This window comes from Lygodium microphyllum, chromosome 19 (assembly GCF_053477565.2).
Source record: "Lygodium microphyllum isolate KBCC chromosome 19, Lygodium_microphyllum_v1.1.10, whole genome shotgun sequence".
NCBI lineage: Eukaryota > Viridiplantae > Streptophyta > Polypodiopsida > Schizaeales > Lygodiaceae > Lygodium > Lygodium microphyllum.
In genome coordinates, this window is record NC_141153.1 from 47,326,438 (window position 1) to 47,348,316 (window position 21,879).

General features: G+C 44.1%; 1 protein-coding gene across 1 annotated transcript in view; it reads left to right on the forward strand.

Moving 5' to 3' along the window:
• The window catches only part of LOC148019832 (intraflagellar transport protein 172-like), a 324,662-nt gene that overhangs the window by 77,196 nt on the left and 225,587 nt on the right, over positions 1–21,879 (forward strand). The window contains exons 15-18 of the mRNA XM_087700018.1: positions 5,475–5,546; positions 10,422–10,490; positions 10,586–10,654; positions 12,642–12,770. Of these exons, the coding sequence (XP_087556144.1) occupies positions 5,475–5,546; positions 10,422–10,490; positions 10,586–10,654; positions 12,642–12,770 (339 nt within the window). The remainder of the gene's footprint in view (positions 1–5,474; positions 5,547–10,421; positions 10,491–10,585; positions 10,655–12,641; positions 12,771–21,879) is intronic.

Consider the following 21,879-nt stretch of genomic DNA (forward strand, 5'->3'; position numbering starts at 1 on the left):
TGGTTTAAGAAAGAAAACTTTTATTGGCCGGATTTGTAGTCTCATTTTGTAAGTAAGATTTGAACTGCAAGTAGCCATCTGACTATCTAACTAACAGATGCATTGTTACTTTTCAGTGGTAAGATTGTTAGGACTATCAGTCATAATTCTGAGATTGTGTGGCTACAACTCAATCCTAAAGCTAGTCATCTTCTTTTCTGTGATAAGAAAAGGGCTCTTCACCTTTTCAGCCTCTATAAACAAGTATGCAGATACTATATGCTTCAATAGTATTCTAACATTCAAATGTTGATAACGTACAATCAGATGTAATTCTCTACAAGAGGCTGTTTATTGTTGAGAGGTAATTGGCATTTTGTATCACCTGCATGACATGGTTGTGAGTGCAAGGTGTAAAGACAGAGTGAAGAACATGCAATATATTATGCAGAGTTGCTTTTTTTGGTGTGATAAATACAAAGTATAAATATCCTAAAGGCCAAAGAAAAATTTCAAGTTCTTGCTTGTAGACTCAAACGTTTCCTTCTATGTGATTCTAGATGGCCATAAGAGTGTGAATGTATGATCCTTCTGCACCACATCTATTTGACTTTTGGGATGTACCAACTTCTACTGGATGAACATGTTTCTTTCTTTGCTTGGACACACTACTAGGCTCTTTAACTAGCTGGACAATGAGAAATCAGGTATTCTTGTTTTACAAGAAGGAAATCAGCTGTTTTCACTTACAGTGAATTGACAACCAAAGTCACTGGTTAAATTTAACAAGCTTCATCAGCTGGAGCCATTGCATCTGCAGTTTGGCTTTCAGAGTATGCAGTTCTAGGATTATACACTCCAGTAAAACAGGTTCCATTTCAAGAGTGGAGTATCATAGACAATGATTGAGCGTTTACAAAATTGCAACTCTTGCTTGTTTAATAGAAGAGGACCTCAGCGTTCTGTTTCTCAACTTTGAAAAGGCCTATGTTAGCATGGACTCCAAGATTCTAGAGGGGACTGTAGTTAGGATGGGCTTTGCGAAGCGCTCTTCAATGAGCAGAAACCTTATGCTCACATATACTGCTCAATCAAGCAGGTCTGCCCTCTAGAACCTTCCATCAACCTTTTGTATGTAAGACCATGAGCTCTTTTTTGAGAGACATCAGGTTACCCATTACAGATCAAGGATGGCCTCTGAGATGTCAAGCTCACAACAGCTCACCTAGATGTAAACAAGGGAAACTTCAAGGCTTTTCTTCAGTGGTGGAGATTTTTTTCTTTTCGAGCTTTTGGTGCCTTCATGGATTTCCATTAATCCTAGGGTTGTGGCTCTCCTCAACCCATATAAAAACTTTCTGGCCACCTCATCGAGTCATAGATCAGACATCAATGAGGTATCTACGCTGCAATGCTTGGATATGAGACAGATGGCCCCCATTTCTCTTGAGCATTAGATGAAAGCTTGCACATTGGAAGCTTTCCCTACTTGAAAGAGTAGTGAGAGAGAATCAGTTTCTTCTAGCAATTTTATGTACCACTTCTTGCTGGTGCTTCAGATCTTGCATCGGACTATAGTGGTTCATTCTAATCTCCTATGGCCAAGAGGGAACTGAGCTAGAGAAAACATTTAGAATTATCAACACTCAGTGTCAGATAAGAGCTTTACCTAAACATTACAGTTAGAGGACTTCATTGAGGACAGAATCCCTTAGAGAAACTCTAGAGACTATAGGAGATCAGACGTTAGCTAGTTGAGCTATGGTGAAATGTTTCCCTAGGATCCAATGTGCACACGAGACACAACACAAGCCGTACCCACAAGCAAAGAACACAAAAGGAATTGACATCAAGCTCACTGCGTAGCCATAGACTCAAACGGGCTCACCCCTAAGCTTGGGAGTCGGTAACAACTAAATCATGATCGTGTCTTGAGAGCTGCTGTTCCCATACCACTAGCCCATACCATCCCAGTGTGCGGATGTGATGGCGGGCTCACCCCTAAGCTTGGGAGTTGGTAACAACTAAATCGTGATCGTGTCTTGAGAGCTGCTGTTCCCATACCACTAGCCCATACCATCCCAGTGTGCAGATGTGATGGCCTATGGGCCAAGAGCCCGAGAATGGTGATCACACACTCATGTGCATGCACGGAGCTTTGACCGCAGTGTCTCGTGAAGGAGTGGAGGTCTCAACCGAGGAGTGGGAATTCTCAAGGGGATGTAGTCCAAAGGTGACAACATGTTTAGGGTTTGTCATATCTATATTTTATATGCGACAACTAATTGAGTGGATATTCTCAAGGGAATGTAGTCCAAAGGTGACAATGTTTTTAGGGTTTGTCGTATCTATATTTTATATGCGACAAATAATTAATTGTTTCAATGTACAATACAAAATATATAGTACAGTGTATGCCTTGAGATCTCTTTCCTATGAACCGAGTCCAGGATCTCCCCAAACTGTTGAAGAGGAGATGTGATCTTCTTTTTATATATTTTTTGAGATCTACCACAAGATAGGCTAGAGATTACACTTGTCCTAAATTAGTCACCATTTGAGATTTCTGGTACGGTAGGAGAGTGGCTGGCCTTCATAGCCCTATGAGGTTCAAAGTTATAGATTATAAGGCTTAAGGGCAACTGCCTTATGCATGATAATGGATGTAGCTACCCTTAAAGAGTGGAGATAGGGAATTCTAGAGCGTTTCAGACCTAGGCGGGATGGTGTATCAGAGGATATGTTTCATATTGTGACTTGACCCTATTATAGAGATGCTTTACTTTAATGTTAAGGTGGTGGAAAATTGATCAAGAATTTTTCGATCTTCAAGAGTATGAAGGTTGTTCTTAGCACAAGATCAAGATTGTCACACAAGATGCAAATCCCTGCTTATGCATGGATGGCGGGAGATTGCTGGCTACCAAAGGAGGCCATTGTAAAGGGTGGATTGGGATTCAAGGAGTGTATCTGGTGAGATCCATTCCTAGATTAACACCCAAACATCTCCTATTTGAGGAGCCTGATTTGAGCCACTCCATTAGGTAAGAGCATCTCAAGATAGAGAAACAACACATTAATCCATTGCTTGATACCTTGCAAGCTCAAATCAATGTGTACTAAAGAGCCTTAAGGATAGAAGTTCTAGGATGACCATTGAATGAGGACTGAGGTACTCCCAAAAGCTGAAGCTGCTAGAAGAGCAATTCACGATCTAGTAGAGGAAATGATAAAATGAAGTTGGCATTATGAGGAGAAAAACAAGCTAGGTAATAGTATTTGCATGATCTTTAGAGAGGCCTTTTGTCTTGAATTGGATGTTGTGACAATGTTTATTAGATTTGAATGATTGCTAGCTATTATAGTGTTCATCCTATCCAAGGTTAGCTACCATAAACAGAGCAAAACCTGGAAAAGCAATGGGTGTACTAAGCCCAAAAAACAAAAAACAAAGGTGGATTGAATGAGAGATTTAGGTCCCAAAAGATCTTATTTTTTGGCTTCTCACACACAACAGACTAGCTGTGGGCACATGGCTAGGCTTGAGGAGGTTGTGTGCCTTGTTGATGATGTGAGCAGTGGAGGGACTGCCATTATAAAGAAAATATCTAAAAGGGAGCATAGATTTTCAGTGGCATGAAAGGTGAGATGATAGTGAGTTGGGCCACAATCTTCCTACTGTTGACAACAAGATGTAAATGGAAAAGTACACTAAGATAACTGCACAGAAGTGGTGAAAGATTGGTTAACTAGGATAAATGAAAGGAATCGTCAGGAGTATTTGGGCCAAACATGAAAAGGGGGCGCATTGGCGACCCTTCAGAACGGATTTTTCGAGTTGCAAGCGCTGAAGCATGCTACAAAAAGAACAGTGGACAACTCTCAATCAATCCGAATCAGTAGAGCATTAATAACCTTTTTTTCTGGAAAAGGTTACCTTTAAGTAGATATACTCATGTCATAAATGAAGTGCTGAAGGTGCACTCATTCTCAGCAAAGAGGAAATGATATACTCATGTCATAAAGGAAATGGTGAAGGTGACATAGGGGATGGGGTCTGGGATGGGAGGAGCCATAGACTGTAGTACCTCGTAACTACCCCAAATGTCATTATGTAGATGCAGGGAAATGAGTGATGATGTGCTTTCCTATCCTGTTACAGGCTGCAAACTATTATGATGATGGAGATAGTCTGTATGGACAGAAGCATCTATTTGCTCAGCATGATGATGGAAATAGTTTGAAGGGAGTAAATGCACCTATTTTCTTAGGATAATAGTTTTTACATAATAAAAGCATCTGCTCGCTTTATCACCGCAAAAATCTGCAGATAGCCTGAGATTCCTAATGCATCTCTTCTCTCAGGCTTATAAATGATTGCCTTTTTGCTAGGCTGGTCCCTTTCCCTTTTTCAAGTCTCAAACTTGAATCACTTTAAGGACTTCATCAAATATCATACCTTGATAGTGGCAGCTATGAATGGAGACACTTTTTTTTTTTTTGAGAGAAGGAAATTCTATTAATAACACCTTGGAGAAAGCCCCAAGGTAAAAATACAAGGCACAAGGAGCTTTGTAAAGAGCGTTAAGGAACTTTGTAAAGAGTGTCTAAGTACATCATAAATACAATGGTTGCATGAACAGTCAATGTGGTGGGCTATAGTGCCAGACCATCTGAGGGCCGTGGGCCATAAGGAAAAACTGCCGGAGTCCCAGATCTGTAGGAGGCCTCTCTCCTCCTCCTCCTCCTCCTCCCAGAGCCACCTTGTAACCTCTCCCATCTTGAGCAGAGAGTTTGGATGATCACTGTCCAAATCCTTGAAAGAGTCATGGACATAGTTCATTTGAACTCAGTTGCAATGCTTTAAAGACAAGACCTCCCTTGGCCTTCTAAAACATGCAACCGGATCAGTAATGGCCTTCTAAAAGTGATGCTCATACGGCCAGTTGCTTGTAAATATCAGTGGTTTGCAACTGAAACTGCTTGACACTACATCTGCAGTCAGCTTTACTGTGAGATGGGAAACAGCGATAGGTTATTTCCATGTTTGGAGTTAGAGGATGCCCACCTGAAGCTCTCAGGTGGGCAGGAAAGGTTCATTTTAACAGTTTTCAGATGTGATGCCTATGCTTGATTTAGAGAATCTACATTTTTAGGACTGTCTTTAGGGAGGTTCATCATGAGGAGGGGGAGGGACAGCCGATGTGGATCTCCTGTCAGACACAAACCACAAACAAGGAGGGTTTTCTCCTCTCATCTTCTTTAAACTGGTCTTGTACTATTTGGCAATCCTTTAAATCAACTTTATCCTTCACCAAACTGTTTTATTTGAGAGACTGTAATGTGACAGAGGAGTTTGTGTGAAAGTCCTGGCTTTCAGAATTTGTGAAAAACTCGATGGCATCAAAATATGACATATGCAAAAAATAGGTTTGGTTTAAGCATATCTATATTTCTTTCATGCTTAATAGCTTTAGATGCACTAACTTCTGCAGGAACAGAGAACGATGTTGAACCTTTGCAATTTTGTCCAGTGGGTTCCTGACACAGACGTGATCATTGCTCAGGTATCTTTCCTTTCATTACAATGCTATTGGGTCTGATTGGTTGTGGGATTCAGCTAACAATATCCCTTGTTTATAGGTCAGGTATTACTTTTTATATAATGTTATCAAACTGAGAGTTTCTATAGCTTTCCAAAATTGAGCTACTCGTGCAAGTTTTCATGTAGCTTCATATTCTTTTATGGCAGAGCATGCTCATGCAGAGATAATGGTATGAAGAGTGGAGTGTATAGCATTTTCATGTAGCTTCATACATTTTATGGCAGACTCACACTGAAATATGGTATGAAGAGTGTACATCACTTCTAAAATTCCATATGTAGCCAGCTTCTCATGATCACCTTTCTTGCAATTATCCACGAAGATAAGCACTCAATTTGAGAGTTCTCCAACTGAAGAAACACATTTGCAGGAACAAAAGGATGAACTTGCTGTAGCTTGAGACAGGCAGACCCTTGAATGCCTTAGGTGCAGCTTTACAGGCATGCATTAGATGAATCTCTGTAGCTTGAAGTATCACTATGTCCTGAGCTTTCATGATTCTCCAGAGATCGCTGTCCTCCAAGAAACAAAGCATGTCCCTTTATTCTTGATCCAGTGTCCACAAGAATTAGGCTTGCCAGGAAATATATCAAGCTAGTGGAGAAATGTATGTTATATGAACTATTTGTTTACAGTGTCTGAAAGCACCAAGGAAAAAGCAAGATTTAATCGGCAAGAAAGTTTTGACTGCAAATGCTGCAGCCATTATCTGTGCACATCCATTTTCAAAAACTCAAACTTGTCATTAAAAGCACACACAGTCATGGTGTAAGAAGCAGACAATAGATGATATAGCAATATGTGAGTATATAGCCCTCCCATCTTGGAAAGGAGGTCCTACATTCCCATGTTCCATGTATATTTTATTTGTAGATAAAACTCTTCTGATTTGAGAACAACAAAGATGACTTGAAAGGTACAACTTTTCATCCTTAACTCTACTGTGAATGCCCATGAGCTTACTGATCTAAATATCCATTGCATTTAGAAAGCAGTGCCTCCACATGCAATGGCACCTTCTCTGCCGTAAATGTGACAGGAACCACAGGTATTATTGTGATATCTAAGGTATACAAGCCCCCTCTTTGGAGAGTCAGTGAGACAATGGGTGCTGATGTGGTGTGAGCATAGGTAAAAATGATTGAATATATCAAAACATTTAACATGCAATATGCCACACTGGAACTTGTAAATCTTTAAATGCCTTTACAAGCTGAAAATTCATGCCTTGTGCCAAGAAATAGGTGCAAACTTGCAAAACTTATGCAAAAGCCATGTCTGGCAGCCAATGCATGCTGATATGGTATTGCAATCAGACTCGATCTGCCTTTGTCCCCCACACCCCACCTCCCCCCAGCCCATGTACAGTCCCCACAACAGAAAAATTGAGATCCCCCAGGGCCCTATCATTTTAAACTCTCAAAGGTCTATGAATACCCCCTAAATTTGTAGAAAACAAAACACAGAAGGAGAGAACATGGTGCTGCTAGGCTGATTGCTGTATTGTTTGCTATTTTGTACCAAGAATTTGGCATGTGGAGAGCCAGCAGGCCTGCATTACTCAGAAGAATGTCAAAGACCAAGTGCTCCACATTCTAGTTGCAGCTAGAAAACTAATTTATACGAGTACAAGACCTTGGGAGGAATAGGGGAGGGAAGTGAAGGTTTGGTGTAGCACCACCAGGGAATAGCATCCCATATGAAAAACAGGCTATGGTAGCCCCATGTGTGAAGGAACGACTCTTGAAACTCCTATCAATGCTCAGAAGCTCCCTCAACACTCTCAAAGGGAGAGTGAGTGATCAAAGAACAGAGCTGTGCTAAAGTGGCATATATTGAAGGGCCCTTTCTGTTGAAGTCCAGCTAGCAACAGGCTTTCCAAACATGCAACCCTGTGAGGCTCCTAATAAGCTCCCACACATTGATTGGGATGTTGAGGGTTCTAGTATTTGCCGACTGAGCAAGGCATCTAATCCCACCACAACACAGACTTAACCAAGAAGAAACACAATGAGTTCATGATTCTCGGAACGAGAAAGAGCAGTGGATTTTCAGAAGGTGAAGATTGATTCTAGGATGCTGTGCTTTCGATCAAAGAATAGAGCTCTGCTAAAATGGCATATAGTGAACGGCTCTTTCTGTTGAAGTTCAGCTAGCAACAGGCTTTCCAAACATGCAACCTTGTGGGGCTCCTAATAAGCTTTCACACTCTGATTGGGATGTTGAGGGTTCTAGTATTTGCTGACTGGGAAAGGCATCTAAATCCACAACACAGAATTAACCAAGAAGAAGCACAATGAGTTCATGATTCTTGGAACGAGCAAGAGCGGAGGGTTTCCAGAAGGTGAAGATTGTTTCTGGAATGCTGTGCTTTCGAACAAAACCTGTCTTAGTGGGATGGATGATCTTCAGTATCAAAGGAGACAATCTGAGGCTGATCACCTTTGCAAGAATGTTGAGAGCAGTTCCAAGCCAAAGGTCTCCACTATATCATCTCCAATTTGTGACCACTACCCTTGGGAGTGAGATGAATCAGTCCCTTGGATAGCCTCGTTGCACATCTCCTAATGCAATAATCTCTTGGAAAGCTGTCATAAGGCCTGCTTGAGAAGATCCAACTAGTTCAAGAAGAAAGTCTTGCCTGTCCTGGACACTTGCTTGAAGGCAAGGCGTGATTGCCTTTGTAAGTTCCTTCTTTGGGAAGAGAACCATCAAATCTCTGCTTAGGGCATCTGGTTTGGATTCTAGAAAGGCTATGTAGTAATATGTAGCCACGTATGAAACCTTGTGAGGAACCTGCACTAAGGATCCCTCAGCTCTCTTGATTCTCCATGCTCCCTATAGAGTGTCTAGGTTCTGTAGTGCAGAAGAAGCACTTCACTCTATCTTCAGTCTTAAGTCCTATAGAAAGCTCTCACATGATCCTTATGCTCTGATCTAGCCTCATTCGCAATATTTGTGTGTGCTTTAGCAACATCCATCCTCTCAACCACCCATGAACATCCCCTCCCTCTCTAATGCTTCAAGTGATGCTCTAGCAATCATCTCCCTCTCTCTAAAAGGCCTTGGATGTCTCTCCTCCCTCTCTACTGCTGCCAATGATGCTCTAGCAATCCTCTCCCTCTCTAAACGGCCATGTCTTCTTCTCAAAGCCTCCTCTCTGAAGGAGTTGAGTTTCTGGAGGCTCTCATCCAAATCTCTCGTTGTTCAGCCAAGTGAGAATAATCTAGACCCTGCAAAGTGCTCTTTGAGATTGTCATTGTAGTACAAGAGGTTGGGGATCTTGATGGTCCTCTGAATCTCTCATAGAGAACCAATTGGACTAGTGAATGGTCTGAGAGAGTAGTGCCACGAATGGCACTGACTAGTCCATCTATATCACAAACCCTAATCTCCATATAAACCTGCCAATCTAGAAAAGATCATGTCTTTTGCTTGGGATGCCGTGTGGGGATAGACATTTATGTAGAGCAGCAGTTGGCAACCCTACTTTTGAGCATTAGGTAGAAGCTCCTTTATGGAGCACTATGAGACCTGCTGGAAAGCCCTCACACATAAAAAAACATCAAGATCTCACAAGCAGCCCCCCCGGTTTGATCAAGTCCCCTACTTGCTAACAAAAACTTGAGGTGACTACAGACTGTAAATTCGGGCATCAAACAGCTTGTGTTTCACTTGGTAATTGTGGCAAGACCAGCGCCACTGGAAGGAAGTTTTGATGCAGGATTATGATTTGTGGGCTCCCACTAGGGATTGACATTGCATGTAAAAAAGCACCATTTAGCCTTTGTGCTTTCTAGAGGAGAAAGATGACTTTTTTATCTATGGATTGTTGCTTCTAATTCGCAATTAGTTGGTGCAATCCAATAGAATTGACCCTGTCAATGATGTCAACAACAATGCTTGGAGACACTAAACTGCTACCTTTTGGCATGCAGGTCCAATTGCTTTGGAGAGGAACTTGTACAGGCTTTTGGCAGGCAGTTTGCAAGCTAGAGGTGTCACTTACTTTATGAGGCTGAGTTATATGACATGAATGAGGCTGGCTCCTTTATTGTCCTTGATTTAGAGGCCCTGCCCACCTAGTGGGTTGAAGCCTTCAGGATAACAATCAAGATCTAGAGACTAGGAGCTTATAGGGAGCGTTGCAGAGAGGCATATCCTGAAAGCCTGCTACTAGATCTTCAGCAGAGTGATTTTGGCTAAATGCCACCCTTGCTAGCTTTGATCTTCTACCTTTCATTCTTTTTGAGGATGAGCTTTAGGGAGATTTGTGGCATTATTAGGAGCTTGGATAGGTGTTCTTTCCCATTGGGAATTCTATATCTTTTCTAGATCTATACTCCCAGACTTGCTACACATTTTCTCTCGTCTTTCATGCCACTCAGACTGCCTTGAGAGGGTTTGTGTCTGTGTGATGTAGTTCCAACATTATTGTGAGCCTTCCTATTGTATGCTCTAGCTCTTCTATTGAGCCCATGTATTGCCATGCTTGCCCCCCCAGAACCCCCCAAAAAAAGTAATATGAATAACAGCATGTTTTTACTCCATAAAACAGGGAGCAAACTCATCATAATGACTATCCACCATAATTCCATAGTCGATTCAAAATCATTAAAGCAACTAGTTACTCGTTACTTGGTTGAAGCCCTTATTATATGTCTTATATGAAGCACTTGTAACTTTCATGTACAGTATTTGATTTGCATATTATTTTCCAGAGTCAATCTCGTAACAACTCAATCCATCATAGCTATGAAGCACTTACTAAATTCTTTGTATGAAGCACTTCATAACTTCTCGCATGCATTACTTGATTCACATGTTATTTTCCAGAGTCAATTCACATTGTGCATTTGGTATAGCATTCTAAATATTGACCATCCGACAATCTTCCCTTTGAAGGTATAGTTTTGCTATCTTTCCTTTTACTTTTCAAAGTCAATTGTCTTGCCCTTTCAATAGCTCATTGTTGTTCCTTGAAATTTCCAAATACATAGGGAGATTTGGAAGGGGTTCGACGTGTACAAGGACGTACGGAAGTATTGGTGAATGAAGGATTCAGCAATGTGGGTGAGAGTAGAGATTTTTTCATTTTTCTGTGAAAACTTTGCTTTTATTAGATAAAGGAATAACTGAATAGAAAGAAAAGAAAACCAGTAAGACCTCATATATCAATGTTCAAGTATTGGTAACTGGTGGGAAGGCATGCACGGACAAGTTAACATCAGCAACAATGTTCAACGTTACAAGTGTCATTTAGTTCAATGTGTTTCAGTTTTCCATGCCTTTTGGTCACACTCACATGCAATCAAGGACAGTTGGATCTTGTACATTTCTATTGAACTTGTGAAGTCGAGGAGCACAATATGGTCTTGCTTCCTCAATCTAGCCAAAGTTGTGGTCTCCCAAAAAGGTGAAAATGTTGTCCAAGATGCTGTGCTCTCGGACAAATCCTATCTATGGTGCTAGCCTGAACCTAATCGCCTTTGCAAGCATCTTATAGGCAGTTCAAAGCAAGGTGTAATCTCCAATCTGCCTCTACTTCCTTTGAAGCGCTGATAATATCCTAGTAGCTCACAAAAAAGAACTTATCCAGTCCATCTTCTCATGGACACTTCCCTGAGAGCAGTGTGTGAGCTACCTCCTCCAACTCCTCCATTAAATGGGCCATTCATAATCTTGTCTGCAACCATCCTGCTGGCCTGACTGTCTTTGTATCTGTGAGGCCTAGTGGTGGATCCTAGTAGAGCTAGATAGTATTGTTTGGCCATTTGTCTCGCCTCCAGAGGCCCATGTGCAATGGATCCATAATCTCTCTTAAGTCTCTGAACACCTTGTCTCGAGTGTTTTGGCCCCATGCTGCTAAAAATTGTCTGTTAACCCTGTCCCCAGACTGAGTCCAGAAAGAAGCTCTCCAATGGAATGTGTACTCTGATCTAGCTTCCTTCATGGTATCAATCTCTGCTCTGGTAGTGTGCTTTCTCTAAGCTGTCCATTTGCATCCTAGTCATCACACCTTGTCCCTTTGTAAGGCAGCCAAAGATTCTTTGGCAGTTCTTTCCTTCTCTAGAATGCTCTTTCTCCTCCTGATAGCCTCCTATTTGAAGAAGGAACTAATCTCCTTTAGGCTGTCATCCAAGTCACTAGCTACTCATCCAGCTGAGAAGGGTCTAGATGTCCAAATCTGTGTGACTTTCTCTCTAAGATTCTCCTTGTAGAACAAGTGGTCCAGAACCCACTGGAGTGGGGCTCCCCTACTCTCTCAAAGAGAAGTATCTGTATTGGCGAGTGGTCCAAGAGGGTCATGCTAAGTATGATGCCTGCAAGGTTGCCTCTGTCGTAGGTCGAGCCATCCACATAATATCGATGAATCCTTCTTGGAGAAAGTCCTAGCTCTTACTACCTTGTCTCTCCTAGAGAAAGTCTTGGTTCCTACTGCCCTATCTCTTCTTGAGGATCTCTCCCGCCTTTCCTATGGATTTTCCTCTTGCCTCCTAGACTTTTCTACAAATTTTTCTTAGCAAACTGTTCTATATAGACTTGACTTGTTTTTTCCCTACAGAATTTCTTCAACATTTCTCACTTCCCTGTAGCATTTCCCATGTTTCCCTATAGACCTTTTGTTGTATTATTTCCCCATAGACTTTGCTACTTTTATATATTATTTCCCAGATTTTCCAGGTAGCTCCTAGATTTTCCTTCTTCCCTTGGACTTTCCCCACCCTTGGGTGGTTCTACATCCAGAGCTTCAACCCACTGTTCTAGCAACTATAGTCTAGTTGAAGTACTAGCAGACAAAGCATACTACTCTGAGGAAGCCAACGTGCAGCACATACACCCTACCTTGCCTCTATTCCATAGAAGTAAATATTCAAGCTTCTAAGAGAGTGACCCCATTTGCAACAACAGAATCAATACATGATAATCAAGTTTGTGTATGTGATTAGCTAGTATGTACCCTCTAAGCAGTTGAATAAACAACGATCTATAGATAATTGAATAATCATATAATGTAAGTTGGATTGCCTCTTAAGGGTGCTCTTTTTGCAGCAGGTTTCATATGAATTGGATGATGCATTGATTGATGTTGGTTTAGCTTTGGAAAAGTATGACCTTGATTGTGCTTTCTCAATTTTGGAACCTCTTCAACTCACCTTGGAGACTAGACTAATGTGGAAACAGGTACCTTTTTGTTGGATTTCATTTTATCAACTAATACTTTTATATGGCCAAACATGTTCAGTAATAGGTATTTTATTTTATGAAGGGCACTCTTGAATTTAATTAGGGGGACTTGGTTTTTAATTGATATGCATAGTGGGCTACAAACTCCCATGTGAGAAGTAAATAAATGACTGGGAACCGGGTGTTGCTAGTTGGTTGCTTTGAGAGTGGCTACCTCATCAAATAAGAGGGCTTGTTTGCTTTTTTTCTTTTCGACCTTCTACCATGGCTCTCTGAGACTTTTGAGCTTTTCAAATCTCTACATTGCATGTAAGTGACTATCAAGCAAGCTCCTTGCTATCGCGCTGTTTCCCGGCATCACACCTCCCCCCTCCCTCTTGCCGCCATCACGCCTTCCCCCCCTCTTGGTTGCCATCGCGCCCCTCTCTTCCTGGCCGCCATTGCGCCTCCCTCCTCCCTCCTACCCGACATTGTGCCTTCCCCCCTTCCCTCCGTCACGCTGCACCCCACTTCCTGATGTGCTGCGCCCCCCTTCCCTCCGTCTCAACAGGGACGTGCAATGGACACATTTGGTTAGACACCGGTTCATTCTGCAAGTCCCCCTAGTCAAACACCTTGCATGTCATCCTCTCTGAGAGGAATAGCTCTTAGCCGTCCGTGCCACAGAGTTGGAGCTAAAAGAAACAACGATCTTTGGTCAGGTAGTAGGACGCTCCCCATCCAGGGCCCAGCTTTGGGATTGGCTTCACTCCATGCTGTGCATTGGCACAACGTAGATCGTGGAGGCGGTTCTCATGGGTCAAGGGATGGTACGACTCACCTCGGTAGACGCAGCATGTGAGCTACTGGCTAGCTCACCCTATGCTTCCATGAAGGGGGTCATCTACATGGGTCCTTGGTACAGTGGCTTCACAGTGGAGGCATTCGCGCTCCACAACAGATTCCTTAGGTATCCGGTCATCCTACCCTTCCCTGGATTGGCGATAGAGTATCGCTAGTTAGCGGAGGACTTTGGCCGGCTGTTCGGCACTGTCCTTCTCGCCTCCTTTGCGGACGCAGGTAGGAGTCCCAAAGGTATGGGTGGCAGTAAAAGAGACAAAGAATATACCACAGTTTCTGGAGATTGAGGTAGGCGGACACTCCTTCAGGTAGCAGATATTGTGAATGGGCAGCCAGGGTAGTGCTTGCGTTGCCATGACTTTGGGCATCAAGCAACAGATTGCACGTGCTTCTGAGGAACAACTCTTAGTTGTCCGTCCAGAGCTGGAGCTAAAAGAAACAACGATCTTTGGTCAAGTAGTAGGACACTCCCCATCCAAGGCCCAGCTTCGGGATTGGCTTCACTCCATGTTGTGCATTGGCATAGCGTAGATCGTGGAGGCGGTTCTCATGGGTCAAGGGATTTTCATGGTACGACTCACCTCGGCAGATGCAATGCGTGAGCTACTAGCTAGCTTACCCTATGCTTCCATGAAGGGGGTCATCTACATGGTTCGGCATTCGCGCTCCACAATAGATTCCTTAGATATCCGGTCATGCTACTCTTCCCCGGATTGGCGATAGAGTATCGCTAGTTAGTGGAGAACTTTGGACGGCTGTTTGGCATTGTCCTTCTCGCCTCCTTCGCGAACGCAGTGACGGCCGCAAGAGTCCCAAAGGTATGGGTGGCAATGAAAGAGACAAAGAATATACCACAGTTTTTGGAGATTGAGGCAGGTGGACACTCCTTCAAGCAGCAGGTTATTGTGAATGGGTAGCCAGGGCAGTGCCTGCATCACCATGACTTTGGGCATCAGGCAGGAGATCGCAAGCGCTTCGAAGCCAACGTGGCTTCTTCCATAGGCCCACAAGTGGACATGGAGGGCTTTGTTGGGTATTTGACTCACGCCTCACTTACGCCTACGCTCATATGGGAGTGTCGGTGATCAGTAGGACATTGGGGCACTTTTTACTCTCGGTAGGAGAGGTGTTTTCCCCCAGACTTATAGTCTCATTTTCATATGTGCTTATGTGCTTATGTTACACACTTATGGGCACTTACCGTGTGTCGAGTGTGAACACCCCCTACAACCCTAAGGTTTAAGGGTTGTACTTTGTACTTTCATTCGACACTCTTTCAGTCTATTGGATTGGGTGTCGTGCTTCACTCTGTCTCTCTCACTCTCACACTGTCTACTGCACTCTCAGCTGTACCTCAATCCTCTCACTCCCTCACATTTGTTATCAGAGCAAGGATTCAGCTCAGGTTCAGCTCAGCCTCTCGCCCTGTTCACTCCTGTACCAGCAGCACCCAAATTCGCTGAGCTCTTGGTCAGCTCCAGCTTTGTCAGCTGCTGCCCCAACTGCTGGCCATTCAGACCTGCAATCTCCACCATTAGTGCAGCCACCTGCACCGCCTGCAGGTCCGCCCCCAACTGCCTGTGCTGTCGCTTGCAGCGCCCAGCTTGTAGCTCATGCGACAGGGCCTCCTCCAGCTCGTCTGCCCGCCAGCACCGCCTACTCCTGCTCCCACTGCACCATCAGCGCTAGGTTCACCAGTGTGTCCTCCTGCAGCTCGCCACCGCCAGTCAGTCCGCCAGCATCCTCGGCTCAAGGAGACGCCGCCACCTGTCCGCTGGAGGCGCCGCCTACTCTGCAAGTGCACCACCTGTAGACCCCGTGTGGATCAGTGCTTGCCTTCTGTGCTGCGCCACCTGCTTGCGACGCCCCTGTTCAGGCATCGTCAGCGACTCCGGCTCCTGCCACGTCTACTGCTGCGCCGCGTGTCACCCGTCAGCACCACGCTGAGTGGTCAACGACAGCCTGTCAGTACATCAGGTATTTTTAAATTTTTTTTTTCTTTATCCTTTCATTCCAGATAAATTTCTGGAAGAGAGGATTCCTACGTAGCAGGCACAACATTCAGAAACGTGTTTGGGACACATTGAATGCAAATTTCTGGCCAAATTTATCAGACATTTTGGGGCTTTTATGTTTTTTGAGGACATTTGCATATGAACTGCAGCTACAGTCACAGAAAGACTGTTTTGAACACATTTGAGGCAAGAAATTTTGGGGATTTTGACATTATAGTGTTGCTGAGCACTGTTTGTACCTTGGGAAGCGTGCATTAAAGATAGTTCTTGACAGAGTACACCCTTTCACATTAATTGCAGAAGTGTGCTTGTTGCAAGTTCTGGAAATTTGTAGATTTCCAGCCCTTACTGCTTTGACATTGCTCATTTGTCTTTGGAAATTTCTCATCATGGCAAATCAGGGAGGTGATGTATTTACCTATGTATCCAAGGAAGACAGATTGGATGGAAACAATTATTCGCTATGGTCATTCATGATGAAGAATGTATTTGTTGGGTATCTCACACGCCTTACTTACGCCTACGCTCATATGGGAGTGTGCGGGTGATCACTAGGACACTGGGGCACTTTTTACTCTCGGTAGGAGAGGTTTTTTCCCCCAGATTATGTGTACTATTTTGTATGTGCTTGTGGTGCACACTTACGGGCACTTACTGTGTTCGGGTGTGAACAGCCCCTTATAACTCTAAGGTATAAGGGTTATCATTTTGTACTTTCAGTTTACACTCTATTCAGTACTATTGCATTGGGTATCGTGCTCAACTCTGTCTCTCACTCTCACACTGTCTACTGCACTTCAGCTGCACCTCGATCCTCTCCCATCTGACATTTGGTATCAGAGCTCAGCTCTGAGCTCAGCTTCTGCTTGCAACGTGCAGTCCTGACCGCACTCGAGCCACCTCTGTTCTGCATCTGCCCTGCGCGCAGCTCCAACAGTCGGCGCGCAACACTGCCCTGTCACAGCGCGCCACCAGCAGGCGTGTCGCGTCAGCTGCAGGTGCTGACGTTTGTCAGCGCAGGCTTCTCACTACAGTCGTCCACGTCAGCAGCTGCCCGTCAGCAGTCGCTCGTCAGCTCGCGAGCAGCTCCACCAGTCCACCAGGGCCCTGTTTCGTGCAGGCGGAGTCAACGCCTGCTCGCGACAGTCTTACCTCGCCCGTCAGACGACCTGCCTGCCCGCTTCAGATTCGCGCAGCCCGCCAAATCTGCCTACCGCCGTTGTAAAGCTCCACGTCAGCCAGTCCGCCCGCCCGTCAGACGACCTGCTCCACGTCAGTTCAGCGTTGCCACACGACCAGGTAAAATTTTCAAAAATTTTATTATTTCAGCCTAGAATAAAATTCTGGAAGCGGCGGTTCACACGGAGTTGGCACAGATTTACTGGAAAAGTAAATTTCATGCAAATTTCTGACTGAATGGTCAGAAAATTTTGGGGCTTTTGTGTATTTGGAGGACAGATGCATTTAAACTGCTGATACAGTCACAGACCGACTGTTTTTGACAGAGATTTTGGCAAAATTTTGGGGATTTATTCATAACAGTGTTGCACTGCACTGTTTGCACATTGGGAAACGTGCTGTGTCTGTCTGTGACACATTGAATGCACATTTTGGGGCTTTTGTAACAGACATTTGTGACAGAAATTTTGGGCAGAAAATTTTGGGGCTTTTGATGTTTTAGTGCTGCTGAGTACTAATTGCACGTTGGGAAGCGTGCATCAGTGACAGTTTTTTTGTGACAGAGTACCCTTTGCACATTAATTGCAGACTTGTGTTTGCTGCAATTTCTGGAAATTTGCAGATTTCCAGCCCGTACTGCATTGACATTGCTCTATTGCCTTTTGGGAAATAATGGCAAATCAGGGAGGAGATGTATTCACCTATGTGTCCAAGGAAGACCGATTGGATGGGAACAATTATTCCCTTTGGTCTTTCATGATGAAGAATGTATTAGTGGCAAAAAATTTGTGGGATTATGTCAGTGGAGAGGAAGCACGACCGGGAGTTGTGGCTCCCGCTACTCCTCCTCCAGGAGGACGTGCAAGAGGGCAACCTCAGCCCCCTCCACCTCACCCCGCTCAGCCACTTTCCCCAAGAACTGCAGCTCAGAAAACTTGGGATACACGGGATGCACAGGCTATGTCGCTGATTGCATTGGCAGTTCAGCGTTCTATCATTCCTCATATTCGTTCAGCAGCTTCTTCACAAGAAGCTTGGTTGATATTGGAGCAGATGTTTGCAGGAAAGAATGAGACTCGCATCTCTTTCTTGAAGAAAGAGCTAGAGACTCTAAAGATGAATGAGGGTGATTCTATGCAGGATCATCTCAACAAAATTCAGGACTTGCGGGAGCAACTCATGAATGTGGATGAGTACTACTCAGATGCGCAGCTGATTTCTACGACATTGAATTCACTGGCTCCCTCTTACTTGGCTTTTCATACTGCCTTGAACCTCACTATGAGGATTTCGAAAGAGCCCATCACTTTCATTCAGCTTGTCAGTTTGCTTCTAGAGGAAGAGCAAACTAGACGGAACAGTGGTGTGGATGGTATAGCCTCTGAGCAGGCTTTTATGTCAAGGCAGAAGGGTAAAAACAGCCAAGGGAAAAATGCTTCGCAGAGTTCTGGTAGTAGTAACACTTCACAGACAAGTCAGAAACAGGGGGGCACGCAAGCCAAGAAAGGAAAATGCCATTACTGCAAGAAGCCTGGCCACTACATCACTGAGTGCAGGAAGCGCATCGCCAAAGAGAAGAAGAAGGAGTCAGGGATGTCTGTTTCTGCAGCTCCTTCCACTGCTAGTGAGTCCGCGTCCTTTGTTGCAGACAGGGACTATTGTTTTTACACTTGCAGTTATGATGTCTCTTGGGCTGATAGAGCATTTAGCTCTACAGAAGATGCTGACACTTGGTTCTTTGACAGTGGTGCTTCACGGCATATCACATCTCGTAGAGATTTGTTTGCTTCTCTTGGTGCACCTCCCGTTGGGAAGTCTGTTCAGTGTGCTAATAATGCATCATACCCTGTTCGTGGTATTGGGGAGATTCAGCTTACAGCCATTGATGGCTCTATTCTCCGCCTACAGGATGCTTTGTATGTGCCTGGCATTAAGAAGAATCTGCTTTCCATTTCTTCTATGGCACGTTGTGGTTTGCAGGTCACCTTTGATGATGACCGTTGCATGGTCCGTGACAAGGAACACATGACATTGGTCTTGACAGGTTCTTTGTGTCATGGGTTATATGAGTTGGATGCTCTTTCGGTAGATCAGTCTGCATATTTGACATCCACTCTTACTCTTGCTATGTTAGAGGCAGAGTTATGGCATGCTCGTTTGGGGCATGTAAACTATGGCAGCTTGATGCTATTACAGCGTACTCAGATGTTGGATGGATTACCTCTCTTGGAGAGACCTCCTGAGCATTTATGCGAGGGTTGCATTTTGGGGAAAATGCATCGTTTCTCTTTTCCCCGTGATGTTGCTTTTAGAGCAACAGCCAGATTGCAGCTTGTGCATTCGGATGTTTGTGGGCCCATGCAGACACAGTCATTGGGTGGTTGTTACTATTTTGTAACATTTATTGATGACTTTACACGTTTGTGCTGGGTCTACTGCTTGAAAAAGAAGTCAGAAGTGTATGATGCATTTTTGGCTTTCAGTGCACTTGTGGAAACTCAGTCTGGTTGCAAGATTAAGACTCTCCGTTCGGACCGAGGGGGGGAATACATGTCCTCTATGCTGAATTCTTATTTGCAGCAGAAGGGCATTATCCATCAGTACACTACTGCATATACTCCACAGCAGAATGGGGTAGCAGAGAGGAAAAATCGGTCACTCATGGAGATGGCCAGATGTATGCTGAAGGCAAAGAGTTTGCCTCATAGTTTTTGGATGGAAGCCGTCATGTGCGCTTGCCACATTTTGAACAGATGCCCTACCAAGGCCTTGAAAACCGTCACACCTTTTGAGGCTTGGCACAGCCGCAAACCTTCTGTTGGCCACTTCCGTACTTTTGGGTGTCTTGCATATGCCCATATTCCACAGGTACTTCGAAAGAAGTTGGACAACAAGGCTGTAAAATGCATCTTGATGGGATATAGCAGCGAAAGCAAAGGCTACAGACTCTATGATCCCGTGACCAAGAAGGTTTTTGTCAGCAGGGATGTTGTATTTGATGAAAAATCAGAATTATCCTTGGCTGGTTTTGATACATATCAGGCTGCCCGTGATGTCTTTGAAGGGCTGCTGCCCATCACATTTGGTGATTCAGCTGGTACTTCAGCAAATGAACCTAATGTTCAGCCAGCTGCTCCTATGGAACATGCAGTAAATCAGCACATTGCTGAAACTGAAATTCAGCAGGAACTTGTACACAGTCAGGAAGCAAGACAGGTGCCTAGATGGTACACGCAGACTATGAGAGATAGTCATTTGGAAACACCCTTGGCTGGTCGTACTCGAAGGCAAACTCGACTGCATGATTCAGCACATTCCATGGAGTTGGTTATGGCAGCATGTACTCATGATAATGAGGAGCCTGAATGTTTTGAGGATGCACGACATAGTGTGCATTGGATGGCAGCCATGCAAGCTGAATTGGATTCTATTCATAAGAATCATACTTGGGATTTGGTGTCTTTGCAAGTTGGCAAGCGTGCCATTGGTACGAAATGGGTCTACAAATTGAAAAGGAATGCAGATGGATCCATAGATAAGTACAAGGCACGGCTGGTAGCTAAAGGCTACGCACAAAAAAAGGGCATTGACTATGAGGAGACCTTTGCTCCTACCTCCCGTATGACGACCATTCGGTCTATGATTGCCTTGGCTGCACATTTTGGTTGGAAAGTGCATCAGCTGGATATAAAAACTGCATTCTTACATGGGGAACTTCAGGAAGAAGTGTATGTACAGCAGCCCATTGGTTTTGCAGTTGAAGGCTCAGAAAATTTAGTATGCAAGCTGAAAAAAGCTCTATATGGTTTGAAACAAGCTCCACGAGCTTGGTACGCAAAGATAGATGCCTTCTTGCTTAGTCAGGGGTTTGTAAACAGCCCATCTGAGTCTACCCTTTATGTACATAAAGAGGGGGGATCCATGCTGATTTTGTGTCTATATGTAGACGACCTTTTGCTCACTGGAACACGTGCTGATCAGATTTCAGCATTCAAAAATAATTTACAGCAAACTTTTGACATGTCTGACTTGGGTATTTTGCACTATTACTTGGGCATCCAGTTTGTACATGATGCTAGAGGCATTGGATTATGTCAGTCAAGGTACATTGGGCAACTTCTTGAGAAGTTTGGCTTACAGGATTGCAAGCCAGTTTGTACACCCATGGAACCTGGGCTCAAACTGTCATTACATGATGACAGTGATTTGTTTGATATCCATACTTATGCTCCAGCAGTGGGATGTCTCATCTATCTATGCCACACTCGGCCAGACATACAGTTTGCCGTTTCAGTTTTGAGCAGGTACATGCATCAGCCTCGTATGTCGCATTGGCAAGCTGTGAAGCGTGTGTTTCGTTACTTGCAGGGTACTAGAGCTCTTGGATTGCTTTATGCCAAGGGGGGACCACTGCAGTTACATGCTTACAGTGACTCTGATTGGGCTGGTGATTTTGATACTCGTCACTCCACTAGTGGCAATTGTTTCTTTCTTGGCTCGTCATGCATTTCTTGGCTTAGCAAGAAACAATCCACTGTTGCCACGTCGTCATGTGAAGCTGAGTACAAGGCAGCCTTCACTACTGCAGTTGAGTGCGTATGGCTTAGACGCTTACTTGCTGATTTGGATGTATCTGTTATGGAGCCTACTCCTTTATATACTGACAGTCAGAGTGCCATTGCAGTGGCACGGAACCCTGTGTTTCATGCTCGCACGAAACACATAGAGATTCACTACCACTTTGTCAGAGAGAGGCTACATGCAGGTGATATCAGCCTTGTCTACTGTCCTACCACCAGCAATGTGGCAGACATCTTATAACTCTAAGGTATAAGGGTTATCATTTTGTACTTTCAGTTTACACTCTATTCAGTACTATTGCATTGGGTATCGTGCTCAACTCTGTCTCTCACTCTCACACTGTCTACTGCACTTCAGCTGCACCTCGATCCTCTCCCATCTGACAGTATTAGTGGCTAAGAATTTATGGGATTATGTCAGTGGAGAGGAAACTCGACCTAGAGTTGTAGCTCCCGTTCCTCCTCCTCCTCCTCAAGGAACACGTGGACAAC